The sequence below is a fragment of the Fulvia fulva genome, chromosome 13 (genome assembly GCF_020509005.1).
Source record: "Fulvia fulva chromosome 13, complete sequence".
In the NCBI taxonomy this organism is placed as follows: Eukaryota; Fungi; Ascomycota; class Dothideomycetes; order Mycosphaerellales; family Mycosphaerellaceae; genus Fulvia; species Fulvia fulva.
Window position 1 is genome coordinate 1,026,753 of NC_063024.1, and position 27,965 is coordinate 1,054,717.

At 54.1% G+C, this 27,965-nt stretch overlaps 12 protein-coding genes across 12 annotated transcripts; 7 read left to right on the forward strand and 5 right to left on the reverse strand.

The window, feature by feature from the left end:
• Positions 1–96: 96 nt before the first annotated feature.
• Positions 97–2,611, forward strand: CLAFUR5_14401 (Heat shock protein 12B; the record flags this gene model as incomplete). The annotated part of the gene is made up of 10 exons (XM_047913549.1): positions 97–238; positions 291–360; positions 417–948; positions 1,001–1,045; positions 1,096–1,418; positions 1,472–1,684; positions 1,735–1,933; positions 1,983–2,118; positions 2,171–2,417; positions 2,536–2,611. The coding sequence occupies 10 exons, from the start codon at positions 97–99 to the stop codon at positions 2,609–2,611; spliced, it is 1,983 nt and encodes a 660-aa protein (XP_047769589.1).
• Positions 2,612–2,675: 64 nt separating this feature from the next.
• Positions 2,676–3,569, reverse strand: CLAFUR5_14402 (Nuclear nucleic acid-binding protein C1D; the record flags this gene model as incomplete). The annotated part of the gene is made up of 2 exons (XM_047913550.1): positions 2,676–2,891; positions 3,045–3,569. The coding sequence occupies 2 exons, from the start codon at positions 3,567–3,569 to the stop codon at positions 2,676–2,678; spliced, it is 741 nt and encodes a 246-aa protein (XP_047769588.1).
• A 200-nt stretch (positions 3,570–3,769) lies between these two features.
• Positions 3,770–5,159, forward strand: CLAFUR5_14403 (SET domain-containing protein 4; the record flags this gene model as incomplete). The annotated part of the gene is made up of 2 exons (XM_047913551.1): positions 3,770–4,499; positions 4,660–5,159. 2 exons carry the CDS (start codon positions 3,770–3,772, stop codon positions 5,157–5,159), a joined length of 1,230 nt encoding a protein of 409 aa, XP_047769587.1.
• A 223-nt stretch (positions 5,160–5,382) lies between these two features.
• On the reverse strand, positions 5,383–5,886 carry CLAFUR5_14404 (uncharacterized protein; the record flags this gene model as incomplete). Its single annotated transcript, XM_047913552.1, has 2 exons — positions 5,383–5,701; positions 5,765–5,886. The coding sequence occupies 2 exons, from the start codon at positions 5,884–5,886 to the stop codon at positions 5,383–5,385; spliced, it is 441 nt and encodes a 146-aa protein (XP_047769247.1).
• A 119-nt stretch (positions 5,887–6,005) lies between these two features.
• CLAFUR5_14405 (uncharacterized protein) lies at positions 6,006–6,921 on the forward strand (the record flags this gene model as incomplete). Its single annotated transcript, XM_047913553.1, has 2 exons — positions 6,006–6,316; positions 6,405–6,921. 2 exons carry the CDS (start codon positions 6,006–6,008, stop codon positions 6,919–6,921), a joined length of 828 nt encoding a protein of 275 aa, XP_047769246.1.
• Positions 6,922–8,487: 1,566 nt separating this feature from the next.
• CLAFUR5_14406 (Phosphoadenosine phosphosulfate reductase) lies at positions 8,488–9,381 on the forward strand (the record flags this gene model as incomplete). Its single annotated transcript, XM_047913554.1, has 1 exon — positions 8,488–9,381. One exon carries the CDS (start codon positions 8,488–8,490, stop codon positions 9,379–9,381), a length of 894 nt encoding a protein of 297 aa, XP_047769245.1.
• A 1,965-nt stretch (positions 9,382–11,346) lies between these two features.
• On the forward strand, positions 11,347–13,138 carry CLAFUR5_14407 (Sulfate adenylyltransferase; the record flags this gene model as incomplete). The annotated part of the gene is made up of 2 exons (XM_047913555.1): positions 11,347–11,349; positions 11,414–13,138. The coding sequence occupies 2 exons, from the start codon at positions 11,347–11,349 to the stop codon at positions 13,136–13,138; spliced, it is 1,728 nt and encodes a 575-aa protein (XP_047769591.1).
• A 1,290-nt stretch (positions 13,139–14,428) lies between these two features.
• On the forward strand, positions 14,429–16,443 carry CLAFUR5_14408 (uncharacterized protein; the record flags this gene model as incomplete). Its single annotated transcript, XM_047913556.1, has 3 exons — positions 14,429–14,490; positions 14,719–14,800; positions 14,863–16,443. The coding sequence occupies 3 exons, from the start codon at positions 14,429–14,431 to the stop codon at positions 16,441–16,443; spliced, it is 1,725 nt and encodes a 574-aa protein (XP_047769244.1).
• A 641-nt stretch (positions 16,444–17,084) lies between these two features.
• On the reverse strand, positions 17,085–19,178 carry CLAFUR5_14409 (uncharacterized protein; the record flags this gene model as incomplete). Its single annotated transcript, XM_047913557.1, has 3 exons — positions 17,085–18,584; positions 18,636–19,072; positions 19,148–19,178. The coding sequence occupies 3 exons, from the start codon at positions 19,176–19,178 to the stop codon at positions 17,085–17,087; spliced, it is 1,968 nt and encodes a 655-aa protein (XP_047769243.1).
• A 439-nt stretch (positions 19,179–19,617) lies between these two features.
• On the reverse strand, positions 19,618–21,774 carry CLAFUR5_14410 (Rab guanine nucleotide exchange factor sec2; the record flags this gene model as incomplete). The annotated part of the gene is made up of 2 exons (XM_047913558.1): positions 19,618–19,906; positions 20,090–21,774. The coding sequence occupies 2 exons, from the start codon at positions 21,772–21,774 to the stop codon at positions 19,618–19,620; spliced, it is 1,974 nt and encodes a 657-aa protein (XP_047769285.1).
• Positions 21,775–23,315: 1,541 nt separating this feature from the next.
• Positions 23,316–25,244, forward strand: CLAFUR5_14411 (Siderophore transporter; the record flags this gene model as incomplete). The annotated part of the gene is made up of 1 exon (XM_047913559.1): positions 23,316–25,244. One exon carries the CDS (start codon positions 23,316–23,318, stop codon positions 25,242–25,244), a length of 1,929 nt encoding a protein of 642 aa, XP_047769286.1.
• Positions 25,245–26,509: 1,265 nt separating this feature from the next.
• Positions 26,510–27,941, reverse strand: CLAFUR5_14412 (MFS-type transporter dbaD; the record flags this gene model as incomplete). The annotated part of the gene is made up of 2 exons (XM_047913560.1): positions 26,510–26,721; positions 26,765–27,941. 2 exons carry the CDS (start codon positions 27,939–27,941, stop codon positions 26,510–26,512), a joined length of 1,389 nt encoding a protein of 462 aa, XP_047769287.1.
• Positions 27,942–27,965: the final 24 nt, after the last annotated feature.

The window sequence follows — 27,965 nt, forward strand, 5'->3', positions numbered from 1 at the left end:
TCTTCTTTCGTATCTCCTCTTCACAACATCGTTGCTTATGACCATATCTTGAACCACCTTACGACCACCAACACATCCTTACCATCCACGACCAACATGCCACCAAGAAAGAAGCAGAAGGTCGAAGACCCCACTCCACCAACACCGCCGTACTCCAAGGCTGCTCCGCCCAAGCCACCAGCTGGCGTTGATGTTCACAAGATCATCGTCGGTGTAGACTTCGGCACCACCTACACCGGTAAGTCGATGTGAGAACAACTTCACATATGCTCCGTACTGACATTCGCCAGGTATCAGCTGGGTCTCTAGCGAAGGCTTGAACGTGAAGAGTCTGGATGAGGTGCACTGCATCCGAGATTGGTATGTCGAAGTCCATCCCAGCTTCTGGCAAAGCACAGCTGGCTGACAATGGATAGGCCTGGTCCGAAAGGGGACGCCGACTACTCCTGGAAGACACCATCTCGTGTCGCGTACGGCTCCGAGAATGACGGCGATATCAATGTCTGGGGCTTCGAAGTCCTGCCCAAGATGAAGAGCTACGCGTGGTTCAAGCTCCTCCTCGATCCCGAGCAAGCCAGCAAGTTCGATGACCCGGGTCTTAACACAAGTGAGGGCCAAGGTGTACTGGCCAAGCCATCGTACAAGAGCGCCGTGGAGCTTTGTGCCGACTACCTGTGCGAGATTGCCGCCTTTGCTCACAAGTACTTCGTCAAGCGCCCCTCGGCTGAAGTCCTGGCCGCCACACCTCTGGAGTTCTACTTCACCGTTCCAGCTGTCTGGAGCGATAAGGCGAAGTCGGACACTCTGCGCGCAGCGCAAAAGGCAGCAAAGATGGCGAAACTGAAAGTCCACCATGACTCACAGCTGTTCCTCATTCGTGAGCCAGAGGCAGCGGCCATCGCCACCATCTCATCGCTGACCTTCGGAGGTTCCACGCAGCAAATCAAGGCGAGTATCGAGGATCACATCCACTATTGCGTGCGCTGACTTTGATATCCAGGCCGGAGATAGCATTCTGATTTGTGACTGCGGTGGAGGTACAGTAGTAAGTCTTCTCCATTCAGTCACCTGTAGCGCTTCTGACCCTTCTTCCAGGACGTCACCACTTACGAGATCGAGTCTATCACACCTAAGCTCAGCTTCAAGGGGCTTGTCGTTGGCACAGGTGGCAAATGTGGCTCGACCTACATCGATCGCGGCTTCATCAAATGGATGGAGCAGAAGTTCGGCGACGCCTACATGAACTTGAGCTGGCAGAAGCGAGGACCAGCCAGTCGTTTGATGAAGGATTTCGAAGGCCACAAGCGCGACTTCGGCAATTCCCAGGATCCTGACAAGTACTACAAGATGCAGTGCTTCATGCGGGACGCCGAAGATTCGAAGTACTACGATGATGACGGCGTCGTCCGCATTTACAAGTAAGACGTCCTTGCATCCATTGGACTGATTTGAACACTGACCCAAATCCTAGCGAGGACTTGCGCAAGCTGTTCGATCCAGTGGTGGCTATGATCATCGGCCTCATCGAGAGCCAGCTCGAGGCAGAGAAGAGGCAGAAGAAGGGCAAGGTGACCATCAAGACCATCATCCTTGTTGGTGGTTTCGGAGACTCAGTCTATCTCAACGACAAGCTTCGCGAGTGGTGCCAAAAAGCCCAGATCCGCCTTATCTGCCCTGAGCATCCGTAAGTTGTCAAGCCATATCTGCGAAGACTCCACTGACAAGCACGTTCAGTCAAGCTGCCATCGTCCGTGGTGCAGCACTCAGCGGCCTGCAACAGATTCAGCCAACTTCCCGTCGCGCTCGACGTCATTATGGATTCTGTTTCTCATTGCCGTTCGATCGCGTTCGCCACCGGGCTCAGGACAAGTACATCTTCGCCTGGGATGGAAGCGCTCGTGCCGATGGCAATCTCTGTTGGGAGATGGCGAAGGTATGAGATACTTACCCGACACTTGCACCAATGCTGACCTTGAATACAGGGCGACCTGATCGACGAAGACACCAAGCTCACCTCGAGCTTCCATTCCTTGGTGTACGAGGATTCCCCCGGAAGTCACAGTTCGACAATCTACAGCTGCGATCTCGATGATCCTCCAGATCACATCCGCGTCCCGGGTCAGCTCTTCTCGTTCTGATGCCAGCAAGAGCCCTTACTGACAATTCACAGGCGCAAAGAAAGTGGCTCAGATGAAGATGGACTTCAAGAGCCTCGATCTGACTCAGTACCAGTCCAGATGGCACAACGGACGCTTGCTCCGCAAAGTCGACGCCGAGTTCCAGATCCACTTCGGAACTCGTCGTGGTGTGCTTGAGTTCTCCTGCGTGGCCGGAGGAAAGCAGATTGACAACGCCACCGTGTCCTTCGATGGCCAGGATGGTGCTGGTGCTTCCTCCGGAGTTGGACACGGATCTTCGTGCGCCCCAAGTTGCGCCACTCAGTATATCGCCGGAGCCTGGTGGCAGATATCGACATGGCCAAGATACCCGTCCTGCGAGGCGCAACACCAGAAGACCTCGACCTCATTCATACAGACCTATCACGGTGGTCGCATCCGGCGATACCGAGAAGGGCACGTCTTCCGCACCGCACAAAGCTGCAGCTGCATAGACCGTATCGCTTGGGTATCATAGCCGTATCATAATGAGAACCAGAACCAGAATGAACATGATCATCATGGGACCTCACTCGCCTCCTTCCCTCCCTTCTTGCCCTTCTTCTTCCCCCTCTTCTTTTTCTTCTTCTCACCACCAGCACTACTCTCCTCCCCACCATCTTGCGCAGCAGCCAGCGCATCTACTGTCTTCGCATGTCCACGCTTCTTCCCACTACTACTCTTCTCCCCTGTACCATAAAGCTCCTCTCCCACGTCACTGCTATCCTCCACATCCTACAAACAGAAGCCTGTTAGCCATACTCGTCAACCACGTAGCAGTGTCTGAGACCATGGTGATCCGCACGAGACATGCGCTGCTCGACGCGCTTGACGTCCACCATAGTCTAAGCCACTGCTCGATGCCTGGTACTCTTATCAGGAACGTACCTCCGCCTTCACGACCTTGACCTCCCCGCCGTCTTCCTGCGCTTTAATCTTCTTCGCAGCACCATCGAACCTCGTATGCGTCCCCACGCCCATACCTTCCAACTTCCTCTTCGCCCCGGCGCGTTCCCGTTCCCTCACCTCCTCCCTTGCCTTATCATACTTCTCATTCCCCGCCAATCCCGCCTTGATGAATCTTCCAGCGGCACCTTTGTCGAGTCCCACCTTCCTCGCTGAGCCTCCCGCTCCGATCTCTTCGGCAGCTTTTATCTTGGAGAAGTACTCTTTCACGCGGTTGAGTTCTTGGTAGACGGGGTGGGATGTTGCAGCGACGCCGTGAAGACGGAGGTAGGAGAAGAGGATGGATTCGAGAGCGTAGGTTGTGAGGATGTAGAGTTTGGATTTGTCGAGGAGGGGGAGTCTTGAGGTGGAGGCGCTGAGGGCTTGTGCTAACAGTGGTTTGAGGGCGTTTTCGAGGTCATCGATGTTGGAGACTAGGTCTTCGAGGTCGTCGGTTATGCACTCCATGGTAGAGGGTGTGTTGTGGTGGAGGTGTGGTTGTTGTCGCAGAATGGAATATGGTGAGGTTGATCTGGAAATTCTGGACCTCGAGACGGGGCGGGGATGGGCTGGTGTCTGGGTGCTTGCTGTTTGAAGTTCACTTCTCTTCTTGCCTCCACAACCACTTTCACAGAAATATGAGATGATGTGCTGAACATACCGCTACAATGTCCAACACCGCAGCATCCAAGAAGCGAAAACGCGAGTCCAAGCAAAAACCCACAGAAATGCCAGAAGTACCCGACAAACACAGCCTCTTCACACAGTGGAGTCGCGATCGTGGCGTCGAGATCAACAACGTCAAGGCAGCTGCTCTTCCCGGCCGTGGTATCGGTCTCGTCACAACCAGCAAGATCGAAAGTGGCGACCGCATGATGTTCGTCCCAGAGAAAGCCATGTTCAAACCCGACGCCAACGTCTTCGGCAAGAACACATCCAAAGAATGGCATCGGAAAGCTTCGCCTCAAGCGCAGCTGGCCGTCAGTATCGCGCAGGAATGCAGCAAGGAGGATTCGCCCATTCTCACATGGAAAGCGACGTGGCCTACGTTCGGCGATATCAAAGCGAGCATGCCGCTCTTTTGGTCTGAGGAGTTGAGGTGTCATCTCCCACACAGTGTGCAGCAGCCTCTTGAGCGGCAGATTGCAGACTTCGAGAAGGATAAGGCAGTGTTGAAGGAGTTCGACGATCTTACTGATGGTTGGGCTGGCGAACCTTTCGAGTACTACTGGGCGATTGTCAATTCCAGGAGCTTTCATTTCAAACCTGCTGGGGCTAGGCCCGGATTCATGGTGCTGTGTCCTTTCATCGATTATATGAATCACGGACCTGATAAGACTGGTGTGGTTGTGAGGCAGACGCAGAGAGGGTATGAAGTTCACGCTGATAGGGATTATGGTACGTGTAAGCTTGCTTCCCTCGCTTTCATTTCCTTACGTGCACAATTTCCTTTTCTCCTTATCACTGGTTTCAATATGGAGAGTGGATGTACGATACGGTGAGTCGAGCTACTACATCAAGGCATCGAAGCGTATGACATGGTCTGACTATCACACAGGAGTTGGCGAAGAAATCCTCGCTACATACGGCGCCCATCCAAACGACAAGCTCCTCGTCCACTACGGCTTCGTGAACAGTTCCGAACCCGGCCAGCCAACTGACGACGACATACGCCTCGACCACATCGTCTTGCCCGACATGCCCGAGACCACTCGCGAAGCATTGCAGGACGTCGGCTTCCTTGGTGGGTACGCCCTGCTCCCAGGCACGAACGAGCTATGCTTCAAGACCGAAGTTGCGGTTCGTGCGATACTGCTGACTGCCAATGAATGGGAGTACTTCATCGCAAATGGCGAGGATCTCAGCGGTGACCAGAGTGGGAAAGCTCGGGAATGGTTGATTCCGCGGATGCAGGTGTATCGCAAGACCGCGGTCTCTAGGCTGGAGGAGCTTGATGAGCTTGAGGTCAGGAGTGGTGAGCAGGAAGCACTTCGGCTGCTGAAAGTCCGATGGAGGCAGATTCGGGATGCCGTTGATGCATTCCTCGCAGCAGAATGAGCCAGCTGTGATCATCTTGATCACAAGCGTGGTCCTACCAACGCCTCGCTATGCATTTTTCGCAGCGCTGTACATCTGTAGACAGACACTGCACAGATCCATATCATTCATAGCTCATGGGTCTCAATCCTCATCTTGCTCACGAAACATCTTCCTTCAAGGCGTCATCCTACACCACCCCTTCATTCTTCCCCTTCCCTTCCCGACTCTACCCTTTGCCCTCCTAATCCTCATTCAACAAATCATCCAAATCATCATCATCCCAACCCTTCCCACCCCGCCTCTTGACCTCCACCTTCCCAGCCCCTCCTCCTCCACCACCACCACTCTCCGCCTGCTCCGCAACCGCCGTCAAAATCCCCTTCAACTGCTCCTCACTTACTTTGGCCCTTAACTGTCCACTCCGCGCCAGCATTATGAGTCGGTTCTCCACATCTTCGGCGCGCCGGGCGTTGACCATGCGGATGCGCGATAGGCGGTCCGCGGCGAGGGGTTCGAGGATTTGAGAGAGGATGGAGGCGCGGGCTTCGGATTCGCGTTGTCTGTGGTATGGTTAGCGGCCATAGGTGTGACCTCTGGAAGCGTAAGTGTGGGTGATGTCCTACTTTTGTTGTTCTTCTTGACTTCCTCCTCCTTGTGCGCCTTGTGGTGGGCCGGCGCCGCCTTGTTGGGATTGGAGTTGTTGGAGGCGCGCGGCGCGGATTGCTTCGAGGTCGGTGTCGGCCATGGTTGTGCTTTGAGGAGGAGTTTGGAGGAAGTGATGGTGGAAGTGGGATGTTTGAGGTGGGCTTCTTATCGCGATAAGGTTTCAGTTTCGAGGAGGATTCAAGCAAGCAAGGCCGCAGGATGTATATGTTCCACTACAACAAACTTGACATCTCCTGGGATGGGTTATTCGAGATCGAAGATGTCGGTGATTACATTGGAGATCCAGAATGGAGGCGGATGAAGATCGTAGAAAGAGCATTAGAAAAGCACTGCAGCGATACCGCGAACGAGTCGAGACTTTTCACTTCCAGCTCTTGCGAGCAGCCATCGACGAGGCGAACTGTCTCTCAGCAGCAGGCATTCGAGTGGAGAAAGAAGAGTCCCATGAAGCGACGAGTCTATGCGATCGCAACGCAATGCCTACACCCGGCTCTAGGCTACGGAGACGAGTACGACTATCTATCGTCTCTGAGTTGTTCCTCTCCGACGGCCTATGTCGAAGCCTGGTTCAGCGATACAGCCTGATGGTGTACACAGGCTTACTCATCCCGACGTCGAGAAACGAGAAGCATGGTTTGGACACATCCGGGACGCCATTGCGGCCTTGGACATCGAGCCTGATCTGCCCCGTTCTGAGTTCCTCCCAGCAGACCTTCAGTATCTATGGACACTGTTTGACGGGATCTGCGGCCCAGGTCTGCCTAGATGGCGTGAAATACATCAGATGGACTTCATCACATCGACATCAGAAGTCGCACGCGAAAATCCTCTCAAAACACGAGATCGTGTCATCATAGGCATCCGCAACAACCGCAATCTCGACTGGGACTCCCAACATCTCAACGCCATCTCCTTCAACTGGAGCGACTGGCAGATCTCGCTGGCTGTCAGAATTGGGATGCAGAGTCTAGCGATGCGGGCACGTGGGCTGTCTTTTGCCGCGGGCTTCGAGCCAGTATCGACGACAAAGCCCTGTGTGCGCATGAAGGCACCGAGGGCGATGAAGGTCTTTGGGAAGATGGAGATGGGGACTGGATGTGGAGATACGGCATGAGCGATATGGAGTGGGATAGCAAGCTCTATAGCCGCGTTGAGGACTTTTTGGAGTGGTATGCTACATGCAGAGAGCCGGGGGCAGAGGACTGTAGAGTTACCTCTTTGAGTATGCCTCGCTGGGATGGGTTCATGGTAGGCGTTTCTACTTGAAGAGGGTTGTCACATAGCCATGTCTCCATTGTCGTAGACGACCCAACAGGCAGTGTACTTCACTCACCTCTAGAACACGCGCCACGCCCGATCTTATAACCTAGTCAGCCTTCAAGATCAAGTAAGATACATGAAGCACGGTAGCACAATCAACACTCTCCCGTATATCCAAGACCGTGATCCATATACACACTATCACGAGAGAAGACATCCACTACCAACTCGCGACAAATCTGTCCAAGAGCACAAGCAAATCCGACCATGCTCTCCCACGTGGCGATCCCAGCTCCTTCAGCCCCTCAATCTCGAGTACGCAGGTACAATGACAACACAAGTTACACAACAAAGGCCAAAGGCGTGCTTTTGCCATTGGGGGATCCAGATCTCCAGGTACAGTACGGCCACGCCGCTTTGTTTCTTCAATCTTGACTACTGCGTGCACTTCTGAGCATTATTTGAAGTCCAAAGATGTTGGAAGGACGCCTTGTGAAACGTGGGGCTACAGATTGAAGCCCTCCGAGACTGACCGAGAAGGGAAACTCCATGCACAACGCCGACGAGATGACATGGTTGGGGCCGACGCACCGGGTACTACTACTATTCTTGTTGTGCTATAGAGATGTAGAGGTGGGCTCCGATTACAGTAGGAAGGGAGTTGCTATAAAGTACAAAGAACCATCTTGTAAGCCAGCGAGCGCTTTGTCACGTAGCACAGTGAGAGTTGATTACATTCCTGTGGCATTGAGGCCGAGGTGCTTACTGATGCATACGGTCGAAACTGCAATGCGTCTGATCAGCAGAGCCGCATGTGCAACACTCCCGTCTGCTGTGCAATTGCGCAGTTTGTGCTGTCCTGTGACGAACATCTGATCAACTTTCGATCGCAAGAACACATCAACTCAACGCATAAATGGCACATCTCATCATTTCCCACAGAAAGCGGAAATCTGGACCCATCAACTCTCGTTACGGGTGTCTCCATTCGTCCCTCCTTTATGATTGGCCACAGCCGGCGCTGCGACAAAGGTTCTCTACAATTCCTTGGCATTTCCCGCGAGCACGCCATCGACGCCTTTCCTTGTTGGCTTGAAGATTTCATAAGCTGCTGGCCATCGCAGCCCACGGCTCCGGTGACGGCTACCATTCTGATGAGAGGCGAGGCCTGTATTATGGCGTGCTCAATTCTGATTGTGTGTAAGTATTACACCATTTCAACTGCAGCGACTCACCTCTCTTTCTGCCTCGTCCGTCGACATCATCATCCTGTTCTTTGACACACTACATCTTCTTCTTTTGGTCTACCATCCCACATTCCAGGTAGTCAATAGTGTCTTGGTTGTCGACTGAAGCAGAAACAACCTGGTCCCTCCCTACTCGGCGAATCCGGAGAACGAAGACTTTGCCGCCTACAACAATGGCTTACCGTCCACGCTCCAACTCGAGCGACCGCGAGTCTGGCTATGCCAGTGGCAGTTCGACTGCCTCGCTATCAGATGTCTACTTCAGCAGACCGCATCTGAAGTTCTTGAACTCGCAATTGGCGAAGTTGTCCCCTCAGGATGTGCTCAAGTGGTGCATCACATCGCTGCCGAACCTCTACCAGACCTCAGCGTTCGGTCTGACAGGGTTGGCGGTCATGGATATGATCTCCAAGCTCGACTTTGTCCTCAAGCCAGACATTGACCTCATCTTCCTCGACACTCTTTACCACTTCTCGCAAACACTCGACCTGGTCGAGCGAGTCAAGACCAAGTACCCTCATCTCACTATCCACTCTTACAAGCCAAAAGGGTGCGACGCGACTGCCGACTTCGAGGCCAAGCATGGCGAGAGGCTGTGGGAGACGAACGACGAGTTGTACGACTTCGTCGCCAAGGTCGAGCCAGCACAGCGTGCATACAGAGAACTCGGCGTGCAAGCTGTCTTGACCGGTCGGAGACGTACGCAAGGTGGAAAGCGTGGTGATATCGACATCGTGGAGGTGACTGAGGAAGGCCTGATCAAGGTCAACCCACTCGCCAACTGGTCGTTCAAGGACGTCCAGAAGTATGTCCAAGAGAACGACGTCCCAACCAACGAACTCCTCGACCAAGGCTACCGCTCCGTTGGTGACTGGCACTCCACTCAGCCAGTGACCGACAGCGAAGATGAGCGTGCCGGCCGCTGGAAGGGCAAGCAAAAGACCGAGTGCGGCATCCACAACAAGCGCAGCCGCTACGCCATCTTCCTCGCCGAGCAAGAAGCGAAACGCCAGGAGGAACTCAGCAACGCCATCCACGCCGGCCTGAAGATCGAATCCTCCGCATAACAATGGCGGGAACCTGGAGAGTGAGCAAGTAGAACCGTCCGGCGGTGACTCCAGTGTGGCAGACCGCTTCGGATGCGTTCGGATGTATCGGCTTGATGCATTTTATTTCCTTTTTGTTGTTGGAGATGACAGTGATGACGTCCAGTATCGGTATCGGGACGAAGGGTTGGGTGTGCAGCTGCAATTTTAGCATTGGCGTTGGAGCGGGTTGGAAGGCATCATCGGCGTGGCCGGCCTCGGAAAGTATGCAGCATTTGCTGACGTCGTGAGGTGTAGATAGCATATCGAATGGAGCAAATGAACAAAGTACCAAGCATTGTCCTCTCCAGTGATCGCAGATGGTGGTGTCTCGTCTTGAGGGAGGCGCGACTCCGGAAGGTGGCATGAGGCGGTTACCAAGCGATTGGTGTCTCCAGATTCGTACCCAGTCGTCAAGCTGCAACGTCTTGAGGAGTCCAGGTCTCGATGGTAGACGCTGCTGTTGCTTTTGTTTCTCCAGTCTTCCAGTCCGTTTCCAGCTCCAGGTTCAACTCGTGGGATCACGTGGCGGACATCTCAAATCCATCATTCCTTCCAACCTGGCCGGGTTCTGCATCGTTCTTTCGGCCAGAACAGCGGATATCGATGAAAGGACAACAATAATGGAGGATGAGCTCGGAGAACGAAGAAGAGAGGGAAAAGGTGAGGTTGGGTGAAGAAGATATTGTGATTAAGCGACGCTCCGAGCGACAAGCCGGACGACGAGAGCTTCGCGCCTCGCTTTGCTTGTGCTGGGGGAGGGACGAGGGTGTTCGTTTCTTGAAGGGGAAGATAGAAAGAGAGAGAGGGAAGGGCACTTGAAGACATGTCGTTCTATTCAGATCATGCAGATCTTGTTTGCCTGATAAGACGGTGTTTTGTGAACGTCAGGCATGTCGGCTTCACACAACTTCGAGCGACATCAACACCTCTCGCGAGCCCTGCTGCCAGGATGAGCACGAGCAGCCAATAGAACCAGATGTGTCAACGTATAGCTGCAGCTCGTCGTCGGCTCTCTTCGTCATTCGATGGCAGTTCAGTAGTATGCACGATCACATCGATGTCTCTCAGTAGTACTATCCTCCATCCTCTACATCTCACTCCAGCAGCGGCCATATGCGCCACAACCATCTCGCTGTTCTGCAACACCAGAGACGTTGACTGACAGATTACGCGTGTCTATGTGAACCATCTGATCTCAAGGCCAGACTTGGAAGCACAATAGATCAGAGGCGTGTGTCCAATGCGTTGCTGGCGTTGCTCTTCCCCAGAGCCGCCTCATCGGCCGGCGTGGTGCCGTTGACATGACACGCTGAGGTCATCACTGTTATTCACCAAGGGTATACTCGGTGTGTCCTGATATGGCAATGAGAGAATGGGTCGATGCACACTTCCGAAGGAGTGGTAGAGAATGCTGGGCAATGGCGTTATCACCTGCTCGCGACAGGAGGTGTTGAGAGTGTTGAGGTCGGACACGACAATGGCAAGATGTGTTTATCCGCAACAACTACCTCATCAGCATACAGACCATAAACCCCTTCATACTAATCAGCCATCCACGTCTTCACCCTTGCCAAGCAGGGTATCGCAATTGTCAGCGCATATCCTTCCGCGTGGCTTACCGGCAAGGTCCTAGTAGAGATCAAAGTGTTTTATGAACAGCTCTCCTGACTCTGGTCGATTCAACACCATCCTCTCCAAGTACAATACAAAGCCGCGCTGTCGCCATCCCTACATACAACAACGACATACATCTCTCGTCACTCATCCGATCGGTACCCGTGGCATTGCTCTGACCCACCGGAATCCGATATAGGCACTCCGGTCCCTTAAGTTACGTCGTTAGCGTGCAGCTGGAAAAAGTCGTGAGAGAAGGCGTCTGGTGAAAGAAGTTCTCGAAGCAAATACGAACCGTTTCAGTCACCACACCACTAATCTCACATCACAATGGTGCGCGACCGATGCATATCATAGCTGCTGATCAGGCCATCATTCTGGCTAACACGATTCCCAGGCTAACCCTCCCCACGGCGGCGTCCTCAAGGACCTGATTGCCCGCGATGCCCCGCGACGACAGCAACTGTCGGAAGAGGCCGAGCGCCTCCCAGCAGTCGTGCTCAACGACCGCCAGCTCTGCGACTTGGAGCTGATCCTCAATGGAGGCTTCTCGCCGCTCGAGGGTTTCATGAGCGAGAAGGACTACAATGGCGTGGTGGAGAACAACCGTCTCGCGGACGGCAACCTGTTCTCCATGCCGATCACCCTCGACCTGAACCAGGCAGAGATTGAACAGCTTGGAATCAAGGCTGGAGCGCGCATCACTCTCCGCGACTCAAGAGACGACCGCAACTTGGGCATACTGAACGTTGAGGATGTTTACAAGCCAAACAAGGACAAGGAAGCCAAGGAAGTCTTTGGCGGCGACCCAGACCACCCGGCTGTCAAATACCTCTTCAAGCAGACTGGAGAGTACTATGTCGGTGGTAAGATCGACGCCATCGACCGTCTCATGCATTACGACTACGTTGGCCTGCGCTACACACCCGCAGAGCTCCGCCTGCACTTTGACAAGCTCGGCTGGTCCAAGGTTGTCGCATTTCAGACCAGAAACCCAATGCACCGTGCTCACCGTGAGCTTACAGTCCGCGCTGCTCGCCAACGTCAAGCCAACGTCCTCATCCACCCGGTCGTCGGTATGACCAAGCCCGGTGACATTGACCACTTCACCCGTGTTCGTGTCTACCAGGCTCTGCTTCCACGTTACCCCAACGGTATGGCTGTGCTTGGTCTGCTCCCACTCGCTATGCGTATGGGTGGTCCTCGTGAGGCTGTATGGCACGCCATCATCCGCAAGAACCACGGAGCTACCCACTTCATCGTTGGTCGTGACCACGCAGGTCCAGGCAAGAACAGCAAGGGTGAGGAAATTTACGGCCCATACGATGCACAGTACATGGTCGAGAAGTACCGCGATGAGCTCGGCATTGAGGTGGTGCCATTCCAGCAGATGACTTACCTCCCCGACACCGACGAGTACCGACCAAAGGACGAGGTGCCAAAGGAGGTCAAGACTCTTGACATTTCCGGCACCGAGCTCCGTCGCCGTCTACGAACTGGTGGTGACATTCCAGAGTGGTTCTCATACCCAGAGGTCGTCAAAGTCCTTCGCGAGTCGCACCCACCTCGCAACAAGCAGGGTTTCACAGTCTTCCTTACCGGCTACACTAACTCCGGCAAGGACGCCATCGCTCGCGCATTGAACGTCACCCTAAACCAGCAAGGTGGCCGATCCGTCTCCCTCCTCCTAGGTGAGACAGTCCGCTCCGAGCTCTCCTCCGAACTCGGCTTCAACCGCGAGGACCGCGACAAAAACATTCAACGCATCGGCTTCGTAGCCTCAGAACTCACCCGTTCAGGCGCCGCCGTCATCGCTGCGCCCATCGCCCCTTTCACCGAGTCCCGCAAGGCCGCTCGCGAAATCGTCGAGAAGCACGGCTCCTTCTACCTCATCCACGTCGCCACTCCCCTCGAATACGCCGAGAAGACCGACAAGCGCGGCATCTACGCCAAGGCTCGCCGTGGTGAGATTAAGGGCTTCACGGGTGTTGATGACCCGTACGAGGCACCGAAGGATAAGGAGGCGGATCTTGTGGTTGATATTAGCAAGATTAATGTCCGAACTGCTGTGCACCAGATTGTGCTTCTGCTTGAGGCTGAGGGGCTGCTTGATCAGTTGTGAGCGAGATGGTCAGTTGAGTGACTTGGAATGCATGACATGGCGTGAAGAAATGGATAGGGCATAGAGTTGGTTTCTTGATGCGTGTATTGCCTAGGCGGAGGTGTTATACAGAAATGGTACCAGATGCTACGTAGGCACGGATAGACGATGGTATTGAAGGTGAGCTTTGATGACAGTCTTGGCCCTAGTCTGGCCTACATGCAGCATCTTCGGACTTCATCTGCGGCTGCAGTGTCTGGGTTGTCGTGTGCACCAGAGCGTCCACCAATCGCGCATACGGGCGCCGTCTTTGGTTTGGTCTTAGGGAAAGACAGCAGCTGCGTTCGTCGGCTTCAGGGAAGATGCATCGTCATTCTGGATGTGAACCCATCCACCATCCAGTAAGAGGGGGCTATCCATGATACGTCAAAGACAGAAATGGGCGTATGTAGTACATAGTCTTGTGCTGTTCGTAGAGCAGGTGGATGTGATATGTCGGCTGTCTACCGGCGGGATTCCGGCTGCTTTTCGTCTTGGCATCGACTTCACTTGCTGGCAGGCAACTGCCAGCTTTCTGAACTACTTGTGTAACTAGTTCCAAGACTACTTACCAATATGATACTGAACATGATACTGAACATCACTTGGCACAATCCTTGGACGTACAATTCTACGCATGCGTTCACCGCCGTCCGTGCAGTCCCGTGCTTCACACTAGATGAGGATAATAAGGCACTTTTAATCACCTTCTATACCGGTTGAGATACCGGTACAACGACCATCTGGACGATTGTCTGGACGTTTATATGTACATTTGTATGTGCGGTCGTATGTATGTTCGTATGTACATACACATGTACACTCGTATGTCCTTACAGACAGTGCGAACACCTGATGACTGCAGATCCCCCAATCCTACTTGAGTGCCATCGCCGACTACCGCACTCTATTGAGGCCTGAGACGCTGTGCACAGTATTCGATACAGCCCACCGCCTGCCCGATGGAACGATCAAAGCGCACAGAGTCTGCAGATATGCTCGGCTGTCTCTATTGTGATGGATATGTGTATGGGCATGTGCATGTACATCTGTATCGGCAAAGAGACGGACAGAGGTGTGTACATGCGAATGCACACAAAGCACAAGCACATAGAACACGACCATCGGGTATTCTGACGGCAGGGGGCCGCTGCCTTTTGGTCCAAAGACCATGTAACGCGTGCACCGATTGAGCCATAGCTGTTTTGTACCGCCCGATGCGGGATTGCTGGGCGTCTTCATTCGCCCATACCTTTGCGCTCAGGAAGTCGGATGCTGAACACAACATTGACGTTGGATCGAACATTTCCGGGGCCCGGACCCAACGCTCTAATGTCTGTCAACGAGTATTATGGCATTAGATTCTATGAGGTGATTTCCCTTGGAGTAACCTTGCGAGGCTAAGGTCAAACCCAGCTGTGGGTCTAAGATGAGGGGCCTCACCGCTTCGGGCAGCTACAAGGGGCTTCTTGGATACTCTACCATTTTCTTCACTCCTGTTTCTCCCCTTCTTTACGCCTACTTGCCTTTATAGCAACTGTACTGATAACTATGGATCTCAGAGACTCCGACTCCATGCCGTCACTCCAACGCAGTGGCACAGAAGATGGCAACCTGCGCGGAGCCCGTGCCGCGGTGACTGAGGTAATATCAGTGTCTCACTTACCATCATGATGGTGCATGTCACTGACCAACACACTCTGCAGGCCCGAATCAAGATGCGCATCCCCTGCGATGGCACGGGTTGCAGGTGTCGCAGTGGTTGCAAGACTGCGACATGCAAATGTCGCAAATCCGAAATGGAATGCAGGCCGGACTGCAAATGTTTCGGACCGGACCACGATTGCTTCAAATGCGAAAATCCGTACAACAACCTCCTGGATCTGTTTGGAGGCGAGTGCACTAGCCGATCGCTCTTCTCCGACGCAATCCACAAGTATACCGGACATACACCGAACGCTTGTTTCAAGCTTTGGCTGAAGCAGAGGAGCAACCTGGAGAACGGGGTCGTTGACATTGAGAAATTGGAAGAGAAGATATCCGCCGACTGCGATGCATTTAAGCAGGATGTAGAACTTCGAGCATGGCGAGACGAGAGGAACCGAATTGAGGAGGGACTCGCACATGAGAACGTAGATGGGAACGAGATTGAGGAAGACCTCGCACATGACGACGATGATGAGTATGACGAAGAGTATCTAGAGTGGTGCGAGGAATACAACATGCAGCTCCTGCGGGTATATGCTCTCTCCACCTCCAGACCCCGTGGAGAAGCAGCAGAGGTCACGGACGACAACGTGCCCCACATCTGGTCGTTCTGCTGCGATCGCTGGGTCGATGCCAACAGAATCCGACACTGCGAGGACTGTGACAACTGCTTCGAGGACGCCTGGCACTGTGCTCGCTGCAAAAAGTGCGTGGTTGGAAGGAAGCTTGCATGTATGGAGTGCGGAGGCGTGCCGAGAGCCGGCATCGATGAACAAGCTGCAAGCAAGGCTCATACTGCGAAGCCTGCGAACGGTCGAGTCCCGAAGCGTCCGCGGAAGTCAACCGTGAAGGAGAGGCAGATGACCGAGGCGTCCGTCTATGCGCCAGATGGCATCGAGAAGTGCACATGCGACTGCGAGGATTCTTGCAAGACGGCCAAATGCATCTGCCGTGAATGGGGAGGCGGCTGCAAAGCTGGTTGTTCGTGTCGAAATGCGGACGCCCAGGACTCAAGTGCTGCTGTCTTGCCCAGCGGATCGAGCTTCAACTGCTGGAACCCTTTCAACACCGTACTGCCAAAGTTCTTCGGAGACGGACACGATCAATGGATGGCGAATCCGTGCTTCACCCACTTCATCAACCGAGCTTCCCCCAAAGCTTTCAATCTCACCACCGGTGGTCTCGAGAAACTCCTACTGAAGGACAAGCTGCCATTCGAGATCTTCACACCGGATGAGCTCGCAGCGTGGAACACCAAGCTCCCCTCACTCCCAGCCGGATCCCAAGAGCGAGCAAACCACATGCAATGGTTCTTCCGCCACGTGCTCGGCGAGAAATGTGATCCGAGTGGCTCCAAACACGGCGCATGGTGGAGATGGTCTTTCTGCATCGATGGCTGGAACGAGGGCGGGAATCATCATCACTGTACCGAATGTGGAGAATGCGCTTATACCAAGCACGTGTGGCATTGCACCGTCTGCAACAAGTGCAGAGACAACATCTTCCAGCCGTGTAAGAAGTGCGGTGGAGTATCGAATATGTATGAGATGGGGGTTGAGAAGCCGTGGTTGATGGACTGAGTGCGGATTGGTGTTTTGACGATGACTTGCGGTTCACTATGAGGGATTCTCAGGGCAGTCGAGGAGCCTGTGATGCTTGGCATATGTCCAGATGCTTGTGTCTCTTCACCAGTGTTGATAAGACGAATACATGTAAAATCACGGTACGACGCTCGGAGATCAAGATCCTTCGAACCGCATTACACGACAAAAGTAACGACCCGGCTCTCGAAAGCCTTAACTCAACTAATCGCCCATCTGACATCTGCTATTCAAAATCATGAATATCATCAGTCGAAGTGCCCCCAAATGCCTCACAAAGACTTCAAAGCCAGTGTGCAGCAAAAAGCAATCCACCTGATGACGGCGGCCGGGGCTTGCTGGAGGCTCACGGAAAATTCACATTTGCCATGAGCGTCAATCCTTGAACAGCGCGGGGCGAGGGTGTCTTATTTGAGACGCCTTATCACTAAGCCATCATGGTCAAGTCGATTGCTGAAGGGAGGTAGTTGCGAAAAACATATATAGCCGGTAACATCTCGAGCACGTGAATTCGTGGCCGTATTCAAGAGGTCTTGTCAAGAGTGATGCAACAGAGCTGCCCGATTCCCTGAATCAAAGAAGCGTTTGATTCCCACATGTACCACTCAAGACCCAGGCATCTATCCCATCCTCTCAAACCTCTCCCTGGCCACATCTCTCGTCTTCTCCAAGAAACTGCCCTTCGTACTCCTATTCGCCTCCTCCACCGCATCCCCCTTCTTGCTCCCCTCATGTCCAAGACCCACGCCCGCTGCATAGACATTCTGCTCAACAGGCGCAGTAATCCCATTCCCAGATCCAAGACCTTGTCCTTCTTTCCAACCAGCCTTCTGCAACATGTTAAGACCCTTGCCGTAAGTCGGCGCCACTGGGACATTCTCTTCGACAGGGGCTGGTTTGTTCTTGTTGGCGCCCTTGAGCGACATCTTGAAACGCTCGCCTGTGCCGGTAAGAGCTTCTTGCTTGCGACGCTCTTTGGCGCGGTCGACGTATTGAGGTTGTTGCTTGGCGGAGTCGTCCTCAACCTGAACAGTGGCATCCTCTGCAACACCCCACTTCTTCAGATTCTCGAAGCCTTGCTGGTACTTCTGCTCGTTCTTCAAGTTCTCCGCATGCTTGACGCTTCCCTTGACATGATCCGCCGGCGACACAGCAGCAGGCAGCTCTGTCCCGCAGAGCAAGCAGCATTTCCTCATCTTCCCGTTTCGATCCCCATGATATACAAAGCTTTGGGGTACGTATCCTGTCACGGCCTCGGCATTAGCTCCTGAAGCAATGGTGGGATTTGTGCCATCGCTGTCGTCCGCCTCGTCCTCACCTCGAAGCTCGGCTTGCTTCTTCTGCCACTGTGCGGCGATGGTGAAAGCGGGTCCAGTCTTTACTTTCTTGACACCGTCAGCATTTTCTAGGGTGTCGGATGATTGGTTATTGTTCGAGCGTTTCTTGCTTGTCTTGGCTACGTCTTTCACAGGAGATGGACTCTTCGGGCGCGCTGGTGGCTCAGCATTGACCACTGATCCAGAAGCATAATATCGTGTGTCGTGGTACTTTCTGAAGTTGCCGTCGTCCATCTGGAACAGGAAACGGGTGTTATCATCTGTCTGGCCGATGACTACCGGTGGGAACACGCCCAGATGCGGGTACCCTACTTGGATCTGCTTCGAAGAGATGGTGCATTTGTCGCCAAGTTCATTTGCTTTGGCCAGCGCAGCTTGTGCGTCCTTCCTGGAATGATACTCAGCGAATCCGAATCCAAGACTCTTCTCCGTCACACGATCACGAATGATGAGAACACGTTTCAGGCTTTTTGGCGTGGCACCTGGCTGACTCGGCCTAGACTGTGCACCAGGTAGGGTGAGGGCTGGTGGCTGACTGCCTTGTTCCTGTTGAGTGTCGTCAAGATATAGCTTGTCAAGGCCTTTGCTGAGTAATGCTTCGTCCACGTTGTTCTTAAGTCCGCGGATGAGCAGAATCTGCAGCGGAGTGCCATCTGGTGAGACATCGCAGTCGCCATTACTGGCTGGTGGCTCCTCCGGCTCGTCGTATACAGTAGGGTCGACGTAGTCCTGCGCATAGTAGTCTCTAGATCGGCTGTCGTAATGCGGTCGATACCTGTCGTCCTGCTAAAGGTTAGACCTGACGGCTGAGTATATCTGCGCGCGCTGACTGACGTTGTTGTCGTGATGGCGATCTAGGTTTCGCTCTCGATCCTGACGATGATCTGATCGAGGAGGACGATGTCCAGAGCGTTCGCTCACTCGCGGATTGTCCAGGTCCTGGTACGGCCGTCTCGGCGGAGTCCGTGAGCGTGGCGCATGATGCGGTGGCGACCTGGAGTATCGGCGGGGTGGAGATCGATAAGTGCGCGTGGGTGCTTGGGCTGCACCATCAGAGTGACGCGCATTCACTGCAGGAGACGACCGAGGTGCATCCCGTGCTGGCGACCGATGTGCTTCTCCAGGTGCTGCAGAACGATCCGTATGTCCAGCAGAATCGCGTGCATCTCTGGAGGACGGCGCTTCGGTTGGCTCATCCTTTGATCGATTGCTCAGGCTAGCCCGTCCCCGGATTTGGAAGCCAGTGTCATCATCCTGACTAGGCGCGCTGTCTTGAGAACACCTTCATGTCAGCGAAGGTGGCTCTTCAATAACGTGCTGCTCGTTTCATCTTCTCGAGGGTATACCATATTCGGGTCGGTCCCGTGGTCGATACATGCTTGCTGTGTTATGCTATGCTGTGAATGCAGGCGGTAGAGATGTTGAGCAATAGCTGTGCTGGGTTATGTCAATGGCGTGACGTGACGTGAAAGCGAAGATGAAGTTCCAATGTCGAGGTCGCGCTTGGAGTGGAGCTCGAAAAAGCACAGGCCAAGTACAGTGATCACGTGAGGTATGATCTTTTGTTTGGCATTATTAGCATTACATTGCGCGTCACGGCGTCTTTATCTACGTAGCACTTCGCAGCGCATTATGCCGGTCAGGGACTGTGTGAGCCTGTGTGACCCTGCCTCGTGCATACCAAATACCGCTCAAACGCCTCAAAAATGCTCGCTCACAACCCATCAACGTCATGCCATCCCATATCTTACAAGGCCGTGTATCATCCACCCACTATCTTACAGGTACAACCTCCTCACTCTCGCCCGTTCACTCTCTACTCAAAGGCGCCTGGGAGGCTTTTGCCTTGCGACTCCATTGCGCGGACCCTCGCTAGGACGGAAGAGCCTCTTCGCTCGGGCTGATGCGATTGCTCAACCGTGAGCGATGTTCGTGGAGAAGCTTCAGGTTCGGGAGCAGGCACTTGCAACGAGGTCCGTGGCGTAGTTTCTTTCTCAACGGACAATGCTTGCGTTGAGTCCCGAAGTGACTTCATTATGTCCTCGGAGGGACTTCTCTCGCTGTCTTCGGTACTGGCCTCCTTTGTGGTGTCGTCCTTGTCGTCACTGGCACTGACTTCATCAACGACACCGGCGCTCGCTTCAAGTTCGGTCTCAAGCTGCTGGTTCGCGTCCTCAAACGGGGTCCCAGGTTCTTCGATGTCAACAGCACCGGCATCAGCAGCAGCAGCAGAAGCCTGAGACACATCCTCTGTGTCGACGCCGCGACTAGCTGGAGGTGTGATAAACTTCGACCTCTGCGATGATGGTTGCGGTCGTAGTTCAGGCGCCGCACTTGCAGCAGCTGTCGAAGACATGTCCACTATGGCGCTTCCAACCGCGCTCTTCGGTCTATCCGGGTGTCCTTGGAAGACGTCTGATGTGCCGTCAGATGTCTCGACCGACTTAACCTGGGCTTCAGGTATGCTCTCCAAGCTGTGTCGCGCATCTACTGCAGAAGATAGTGTAGGCGGTACAGTCCGTAGTTGTTGCGCAGGCACTACTCCACCTCCCAGTCGTGTCCAGAACATGCGCTCTCGTAGCCGCACACTCTCTTCCCATGCGCTCTTTTGATCTTCCCCGCTATCGGTTCTCCAATGTCCGTCGCGGATCATCCTCAGGAACCCAACAAAGTCGCACGTCGATCGTAATCTTGCAACGCAGTAGTCACAGAGCGGCTTCGAGACGCCGTCATCCTCCGATGTCCTGAATCTGTATTTGCGAACATATGGCTCATTCCGTCGACTCTCACCACAGAGTGTGCATGCAAAGTAGTGCTTGTTTTGCGGGTATGGCTCCACCGCCAGTGTGCCTTGCAACAAGGCGCCCAACACTGTTCGCCGGCTCAAAAACGAAAGTCCTGGCGCAAGATCCAGTCGCAGGCACGGCTCAATGTCTTCGGTCAAAACGCGCTTGTAGAACTTGCTGTCCTTCAGTGGCGGCAAAGTGCCAGATGTCGCAAAGGATGACGGACTAGAGTTGGTGGAGAACGAGAAGGCACCTGGGAGGTTTGGTGACGAAGCCGATGCCAACTGATTTGCGGCTATGCTTCCTCCCGATGCGGTTTGTGTTGCTGTGCTGCTGTTCGTTCTGGAATGTGCTCCAAGTCGCCGGGCGAGTAGTAGCAGGTCCTGGAAGTCGGTGTATGCGGAGGTGTCGCTTCTAAGCACCGGCGAGATGAGCTGTACAAAATGCAGCGGGTGCTCAGGTGGGATATCGGGGAGACTCGAATCGGTTGGCGAGATCTGTAGCGCATCGAAAGTGGCGCCTTGGGTAGTGATCGGAGTGGATGGCATGCTCGGCACGCGGCACATGGTCGCCTCGTGCTGCTTCTCCATCGTGGCCTTGAGATCCTGTAGCTGTTCCTGCTGTGACGCGAGCAGCATCTCGGTATCCTGCAGTTGACTCCTCAGTTGAGCATTGCGCTTCTCGACTGCTTCTGTATCCTTCCGCGCGGCAGCCACCATGTTGTTGGCCTCTTCGAATAGTGCGCTCGTCAGGTTCTCCAGTTCGCCTTCGACCTTCTTCTTGTCTCTTTCGGCAATTTCTCGTGCCGTTTTCTCGCTGTTCAGCTCTTGCCGCAGCTTAAGAATGATCTTGTCCGTCTCGCTCTTTCTGACCAGCGCTCCACTTGTGATGAGCTGGTCCACGCGCCTCTTCTCTTCCTCCAGGGTCGTGCATCGCTGTCGCTGTTGCTCGAGTTCGTGTCGGCTTTGTTGCAGAGAGTCGTCGAGGTTCGTCTGGTAATTGATGGCGTTGACCAGCTTCGTGCTCAGCATGGCCACTTCTGCGCTCAGGTCCGGCTGGTAGACAGGTTCTCGAGTCTCGCTATCAGAGCTGTCCGTACGGTGCACAGGACTGGGTGTCCGCGTGTCCGTGACCTCGTCGCGCATGGCACTGATCGGCTGATTCTGCGGACTCGCGACTGCCGCCATTGTGGTGTTGTCCTTGATGTCGGGCGAGCTGGCCGCCTTGACGAAACGGTTGAAGGCGAAGCGCGACCTCGCAGGAGTCGCGGGCGTCGGGGTTTGGGATCGGACGGCGGTGGGTCGCGAGGATGCGGCGGAGGTTAAGGAGGTGCTGCCATGGCCACCCCAGCCGGAGACGAAGAGAAAGCTAGGAATGTTAGGTGAGTCTGGATGCTTGCAAGGCGCGGTGGTGGAGAGTAGAGTAGAGACGTACTCCGCCAGCTTGGTGGTCTGTTGGTCGTTCGGTGGCCTGTCGTTTGCGTAGTGGAGTGTGGCTGGACTGGGCTCTGGCGGCTAGCTAGCCCAGACTCTCAACGGCGATGGGATTGCCTGTCCATGCACAACGTGTGGTGTATCGTATGTGTCTGGTGTGTTGCACGGCGGCGGTGCGACATGAAATATGGTGTGTAGCTGCATGGGAGGGCGGAAGTGAGGACAGGGTAGTTAGTGGTCATGTCCTCAAGGCTGCAAGGCACGCAAATCCACTGACATGGCGCCGCAGATTAGCCTTTGCGCCACAGCAACGTCATCCTCTACCATTCACTTTCTTGTCTCCTACATCCATTCACTCGACATATCACATGCTTTCATTCACTTCTATATCATGCACTGTCTCCGTGACAATGATGGCTTTGCACCCGCACTGTCAGCCTCGACTCCCACAAGCTGGAACAAGCTGGAGCACGGCGATCCTGGTTCCTGGTACTGACTCTGCTCGGCACGCCAAAGGACCGTCTCATCTCACACCCGTCGAGTACAGCTTCTCGTCCACAATAACAGAGCAAAGGTCGAAACAGGAGCGATCATTGCTTCTGCTGAAAAGCAACATCGTGCTGAGCACCAGTGCCGGCCAGTATATGGAGAAGCTGCACGAGCATGAGGCTGTCATGCCCGGTACCACGACATCACGTGCCGGATCATCATCCCTGCACCTCGTGAGTGTCAGGGTGAAACCATGGACTGTCTCCAGACTTAAACATATGCGACGACTCTACTTCAACGTATCCTCGAAAACTTCAATGTGGCGGCAAAGGACCGACTGACCCGAAGCACAGAAAGGAACATGAGGTGGGCGACCTGCTCCGCCTTTCAGGATGTAGCCCTGGTTTGCATGCAGCGTTCCTCTATTCACAACCACTACGTGGTGTCAAGGTAGGCTACAGATCCAATACTCAACGATACGGCACAGTGAGCACAAATGCGCAGAATCCTTCGATAAGGCAATGCCAAGGCTACAGAATGTGTTCCAATGCATCTTATCTGATGTAACGTCGACCGGCAGACCTCGTGCGGTAAGTTATGATGCCTACCGTGATTGGGTTCGAGACACGAGATCTTGAGCAAGTTTGCCCAAAACGGATCTGATCAGCCAGCCTCCTACGCAGGGTCTTCGAAGGATGAAATGACCGCCAGCAGGGTTGATCAGGAAGTTGTGGAAGTCTCGAATGATCTTTCTTACCTGATTTCTTGAACAAAGCTAGCCAGTACCACCCGTTGCAAGAATCGACATGGCAGATCACAAGATTCAAGGTGATCTTGGCGAGCATGGATTGAATGACAGCCATCGACCGTTGACTATTACCCAAGATGGCAAGCAGTCACCGACCAGCTCGATCACGGCGCCCAACACGCCTGACAACGACATCGAAGATGGCAGAGAAGTCATCAACCCTCATGGCAGTGTCACGAAAGTCGAAGCCTTCAACAGAGTCCTCCGCACCTCTGGCAAGGGAAAGCTGCTACTATACACCTTAGCCGTGTCGATCGGCCTGACCATGTTCGCATACTCCATGGACCAAGGCACTACATACCTCTTCAACGCCATCGCTGCTTCAGCTTTCCGGCGTCACTCATCGCTCGGGGCCATCAACACTGCAGGCCAGCTAGTCCGCTCCATCTCAAAGCCATTCCTGGGAAAGCTCGCAGACATCACCTCCCGGCCAACGACATACGTAGTCGTCCTCATCTTCTACGCCGTTGGCTTTGCCGTCGCCGCCAGCGGCCAGAGTATCGCTGCATACACCATCGGCACCTGCTTCACGGCATTCGGCAAGTCAGGCATCGATCTCCTCGGCGACATCATTGTTGCAGACATGACTAGTCTCCAATGGAGAGGCTTCTTCGTCTCTCTCCTAGGTCTTCCCTTCATCGTCACAGTCTTCATAGACGGCTTCATCTCCGATGCTTTCCTTCCGGACAAATGGCGCTGGGGCTTGGGCATGTTCGCAATCATGGTACCCGTGCTCCTTATCCCCCCCATCATCACACTGTACGCTATGCAGCACAAAGCGAAGAAACTCAACATGGTGTCCATGGGCGGTAGCAAGCTCGCCCGCACAGGCCAGGTCAATAACATAAACAAGAAGTCATACTTGCAACTCGCCTGGCAAGGCATAATCGACATCGACCTCCTCGGTCTCCTCCTCCTCGGCTTCGGCTTCGCCCTAATCCTCCTCTCCCTAAATCTCTACACCACCGCAAAAGGCGGTTTCTCCAACCCCAGCATAATCGCCATGCTCGCCATCGATCTAATCCTCCTGATCACCTTCCTCCTCTTCGAAATCTACATCGCCCCCAAACCCTGCTGCTCCCGCCGCATCTTAATCAACAAAGCATTCATCTCCGCCCTCGGAATCGACATCTTCGGCCTGCTGGCGAGCGGGATCCATTCCCTCTACTTCCCCTCCTACATCCTCGTAGCGAAGGACTGGAATCTGTATAACACGAACCTCTTCACCAACACCGTGACCCTCGTTCTCGTGGTCCTCGGCCCTATCGCAGGTCTCATCCTAGCCAAGACACACCGCTTCAAATTCCTCATGCTCCTCGGCGCAATTCTCCAACTCATCGGCTACGGAATCCAACTCAACAGCCCTCTCGCCACCACCAATACCGCACAACTAGTGATCTCCCAAATCCTCTCCGGCTGCGGCTCCTTCACAGTAGTAGGCGCACGCGTAGGATCCCAAGCTTCGGTTCCCCACGAAGACCTCGCATCGATCATCGCACAGCTCTCCCTCTGGTCCTCCTTAGCATCCTCAATCGGCTTCACGATCGCGGGCGTGGTCTGGGGCGATAGAATGTTGCCGTGGATGAGGGAGGAGTGTCCACCTGAAGTGAGCTCCGCAGAGCTGAGGAAAATATACGGCTCAATCAAGACGCTCCGCGACTATCCTTGGATGTCGACGATTCGGGAGTGTGGGGTGAGGGCGTATCAGAGGACTAATGGGGTGTTGTTTATTGTGGCGGTGGCGCCGGCGGCGGTGGCGTTGGTGTTTTGCTTTTTGATGCCGGATTATTACCTTGGAAAGCAACACAACCTCGTCAGCAATACTCGACCGGATGGCGAGGCGGTTGAGGATGTTCACAGTGAGGAGGATCGAGGGCAGCTAAGGCCGAGAAGCGCCTTGGGGAGGTTTTGGAATATGGGGGCATGATCTGCTTTAGGAGATTCATGTACTCTTTCTTGTCATCGTATCGTCAACCTTGGTATGCCTCGCCTCTCGCAGTCACCTTCGAGCTCCGCTCTGATTTGCCTTCCGTGCGGCTCTCGAGCTTCTACAGTCCCGCCAACCTTACGCATAATATGTTTGACCTCAAGCTCGATTCGCTCTGTACCATCACCCGATAACTCTGCTTTTCCCGCAGGCCTAGCGTCAGATGATACGAGATTTCTCTGCCCCCTTTTCTTTTTGGTGCCGATCTCCTGCGCCAAATCAGGAATCCCAGCATCGCTGAGACAAGTACACCCAAACCAACGCCAACTCCGATACCAGCATATGTGGCGCTCGACAGGTTATTGGTTGGTGTATTTGACGGTGTGGAGGCTAGGGCTGTTGTCACGTATACGGTAGTCTTCGCAGCTCCTTGACTTGCGGTCGCACGGCTTGTGATAGACGGTGACAGCTCTGCACCTGATGTTGGGGCCTGAGTAGCAACACTCAAGCTCGAGTAGAATAGTCCGGGCAAAGTACCTAAAGTCTGGCTTGCACTGGTATATGTCGCGGCAAATCCTATGGTCGTAGTCAACTCGAAGCGCGTGTCTGTCGATGCGCTCGATGAAACTGCCGTTGACATGTTAAAGCCGACATGTAATGTGAGGCAGTGATGTCCCTTCAAGAGAGCACTGACAGAAGTCGTCGAGGCCCGAGCCGCTAGCAGTTGTTACCGAATTTGTTGCTGGGAAGACAATATCTGGCACGTGTGTAATAGTGATCCAGCCGACACTCTCTTGGCGTTTATGCATTGTCGCCTAGGTCGTTGATTCAAGCTGGTGCATGGAACAAATGTCTCTACTTTCCAGCAGTGAGCAGGTGTGCGTCTCATAGATCTCTCAGCTCCTGAAACTGTGAACTGGAGAGTCTCCAAGATGTCGCAACGTCGTAGCCGCCAGGCAGGCCTACCATCATGCAGTGCTACCAGAATTTGTGCCTGTGCACTGGCAACAAAGAGAATGCTCCGATGCTTTTACACCTCGATTGCGCCACATTACTAGGTTTGGAACTTGGCTTGATGAACGGCTCAGCGCGACATCGGGCTTTCAGCTGAGGTAGATGGCACTCGGCTTGAGGCACCGGTCCCGGGACCTTCATGAACTTTACTGATACTGAAGAACTTGCGGCGCCGCTTCCTGGATATTGATTGGGTGTGTGAAGTGGAAGCAATAGATGGACGAAACTTCTCCAAGCTCACGGGGTCAATCTCAAGCTCTCCTCGCAAGACCTGCTCCAGCCCTCGACCACCTAGTAACCATAACAAGCGCCCCACCTGCGAGTAGTGTCGCACCGCAGAACGCTTGCAGCCCCGTCCAAGCATTGTTGTCGCCCAGTATAACACCAGCGATAGGTGTACCAATGAGGAGTCCCAGCGCGGCACAAAATGTGTTCATGCCTAGCCGACCACCAACGAACGGTACTGAGGTCGTGTGTGATACTGACGACAGTGGAAGGCTGCAGACTCACGAAGGCTCCGCTGAAGCATCCATATAGCAGCGACCATACCAGAAGTCCGCCGACACTTGCGTGTGCCGGTATTGCGATCCAGCAGAAGCCGAGAATACCAGCTACCACCGTACAGAAGCTGAGCATGTTCAGAGGTCCCAAGTAGTCGGCCGCGAAGCCCGGCAAGATGCGACCAGCAACACTGCCGGCCGAAAGGATTGGAAGCATGTAGAACGCCATGATGTCGTCAAGTCCAGCTTTCGTGGAGGAGAAGGTTGAGATGTAGAAGAACGGGATGTACAGCCCGATGAAGCCAACGAAGCTAGCAAGTGAGAAGAGGCTGAAGGGGAGCTCCTTGAAGCCGCTAAAGTCGATGATGTTCTTCCTCGGTGCAGCGGGTATTGCGCGTTGCTTGATGCATACGCAGGGAATGACGAGGGTGCCAAGTGCCATGAAGCCCAGGATCCTGGTTGCCCAGCCGAAGCTCAGATGGTGGACATCGATAAGGCGATGGAACACAATGGTATATATGACGCCTCCTAAGCTGGACCCACTGGCTGCGAGACCTATCGCGAAAGAGCGCTTAGTGCTGAAGTAGGATGGCACGATGGCAATGCTAACAATGAAAAGTCCGCCGTGACCGATGCCCATGCACAGGCCTTGTGCGAGCATTAGTTGCCAGTAAGTCGTGCAGAGAGAAGTCATCATCATGCCAAAGACCACCATGAGTGTGCCGGCAATAACCAGAGTACGACCATATCCTCGATCGAAAGCTGGTCCTGCGAAGATGGTGCAGCAGCAAAGCAAAAATGCCTCGATGCTGCCGATCCAGGAGAGGTTGCTTTCGGTCTCGTAGGGTATTAGCGTCGACTTGTAGTACGACTGGAAGACCCCGAAGGCGTTGATAAGACCCCATGAGTTGAAGAAGAGGAAGAAACCTGATGTGACCTGGAACCATGCGGTGAAGCCGCCATCGGGGATGTAAGGCGAAGCAGGTACCGAGAGATGTGAGGAAGAGATCTCGAGAGGTGATCCATCTGTGCTGTACTTTCGTAGCGTGTCGCTTTGGTCTTGCTGCTGGTGGTGTAGATGTTGTTCCTGCTTCTCCGGGTCATCTACATACGAGTGTGCTCGCGATGTGTATGGCGTCTCTTCCTTCTCGAAGGATTCTCTGTGACTTTGCGGTGCAGCCATGTCATCACGCTGTAATCAGTGACG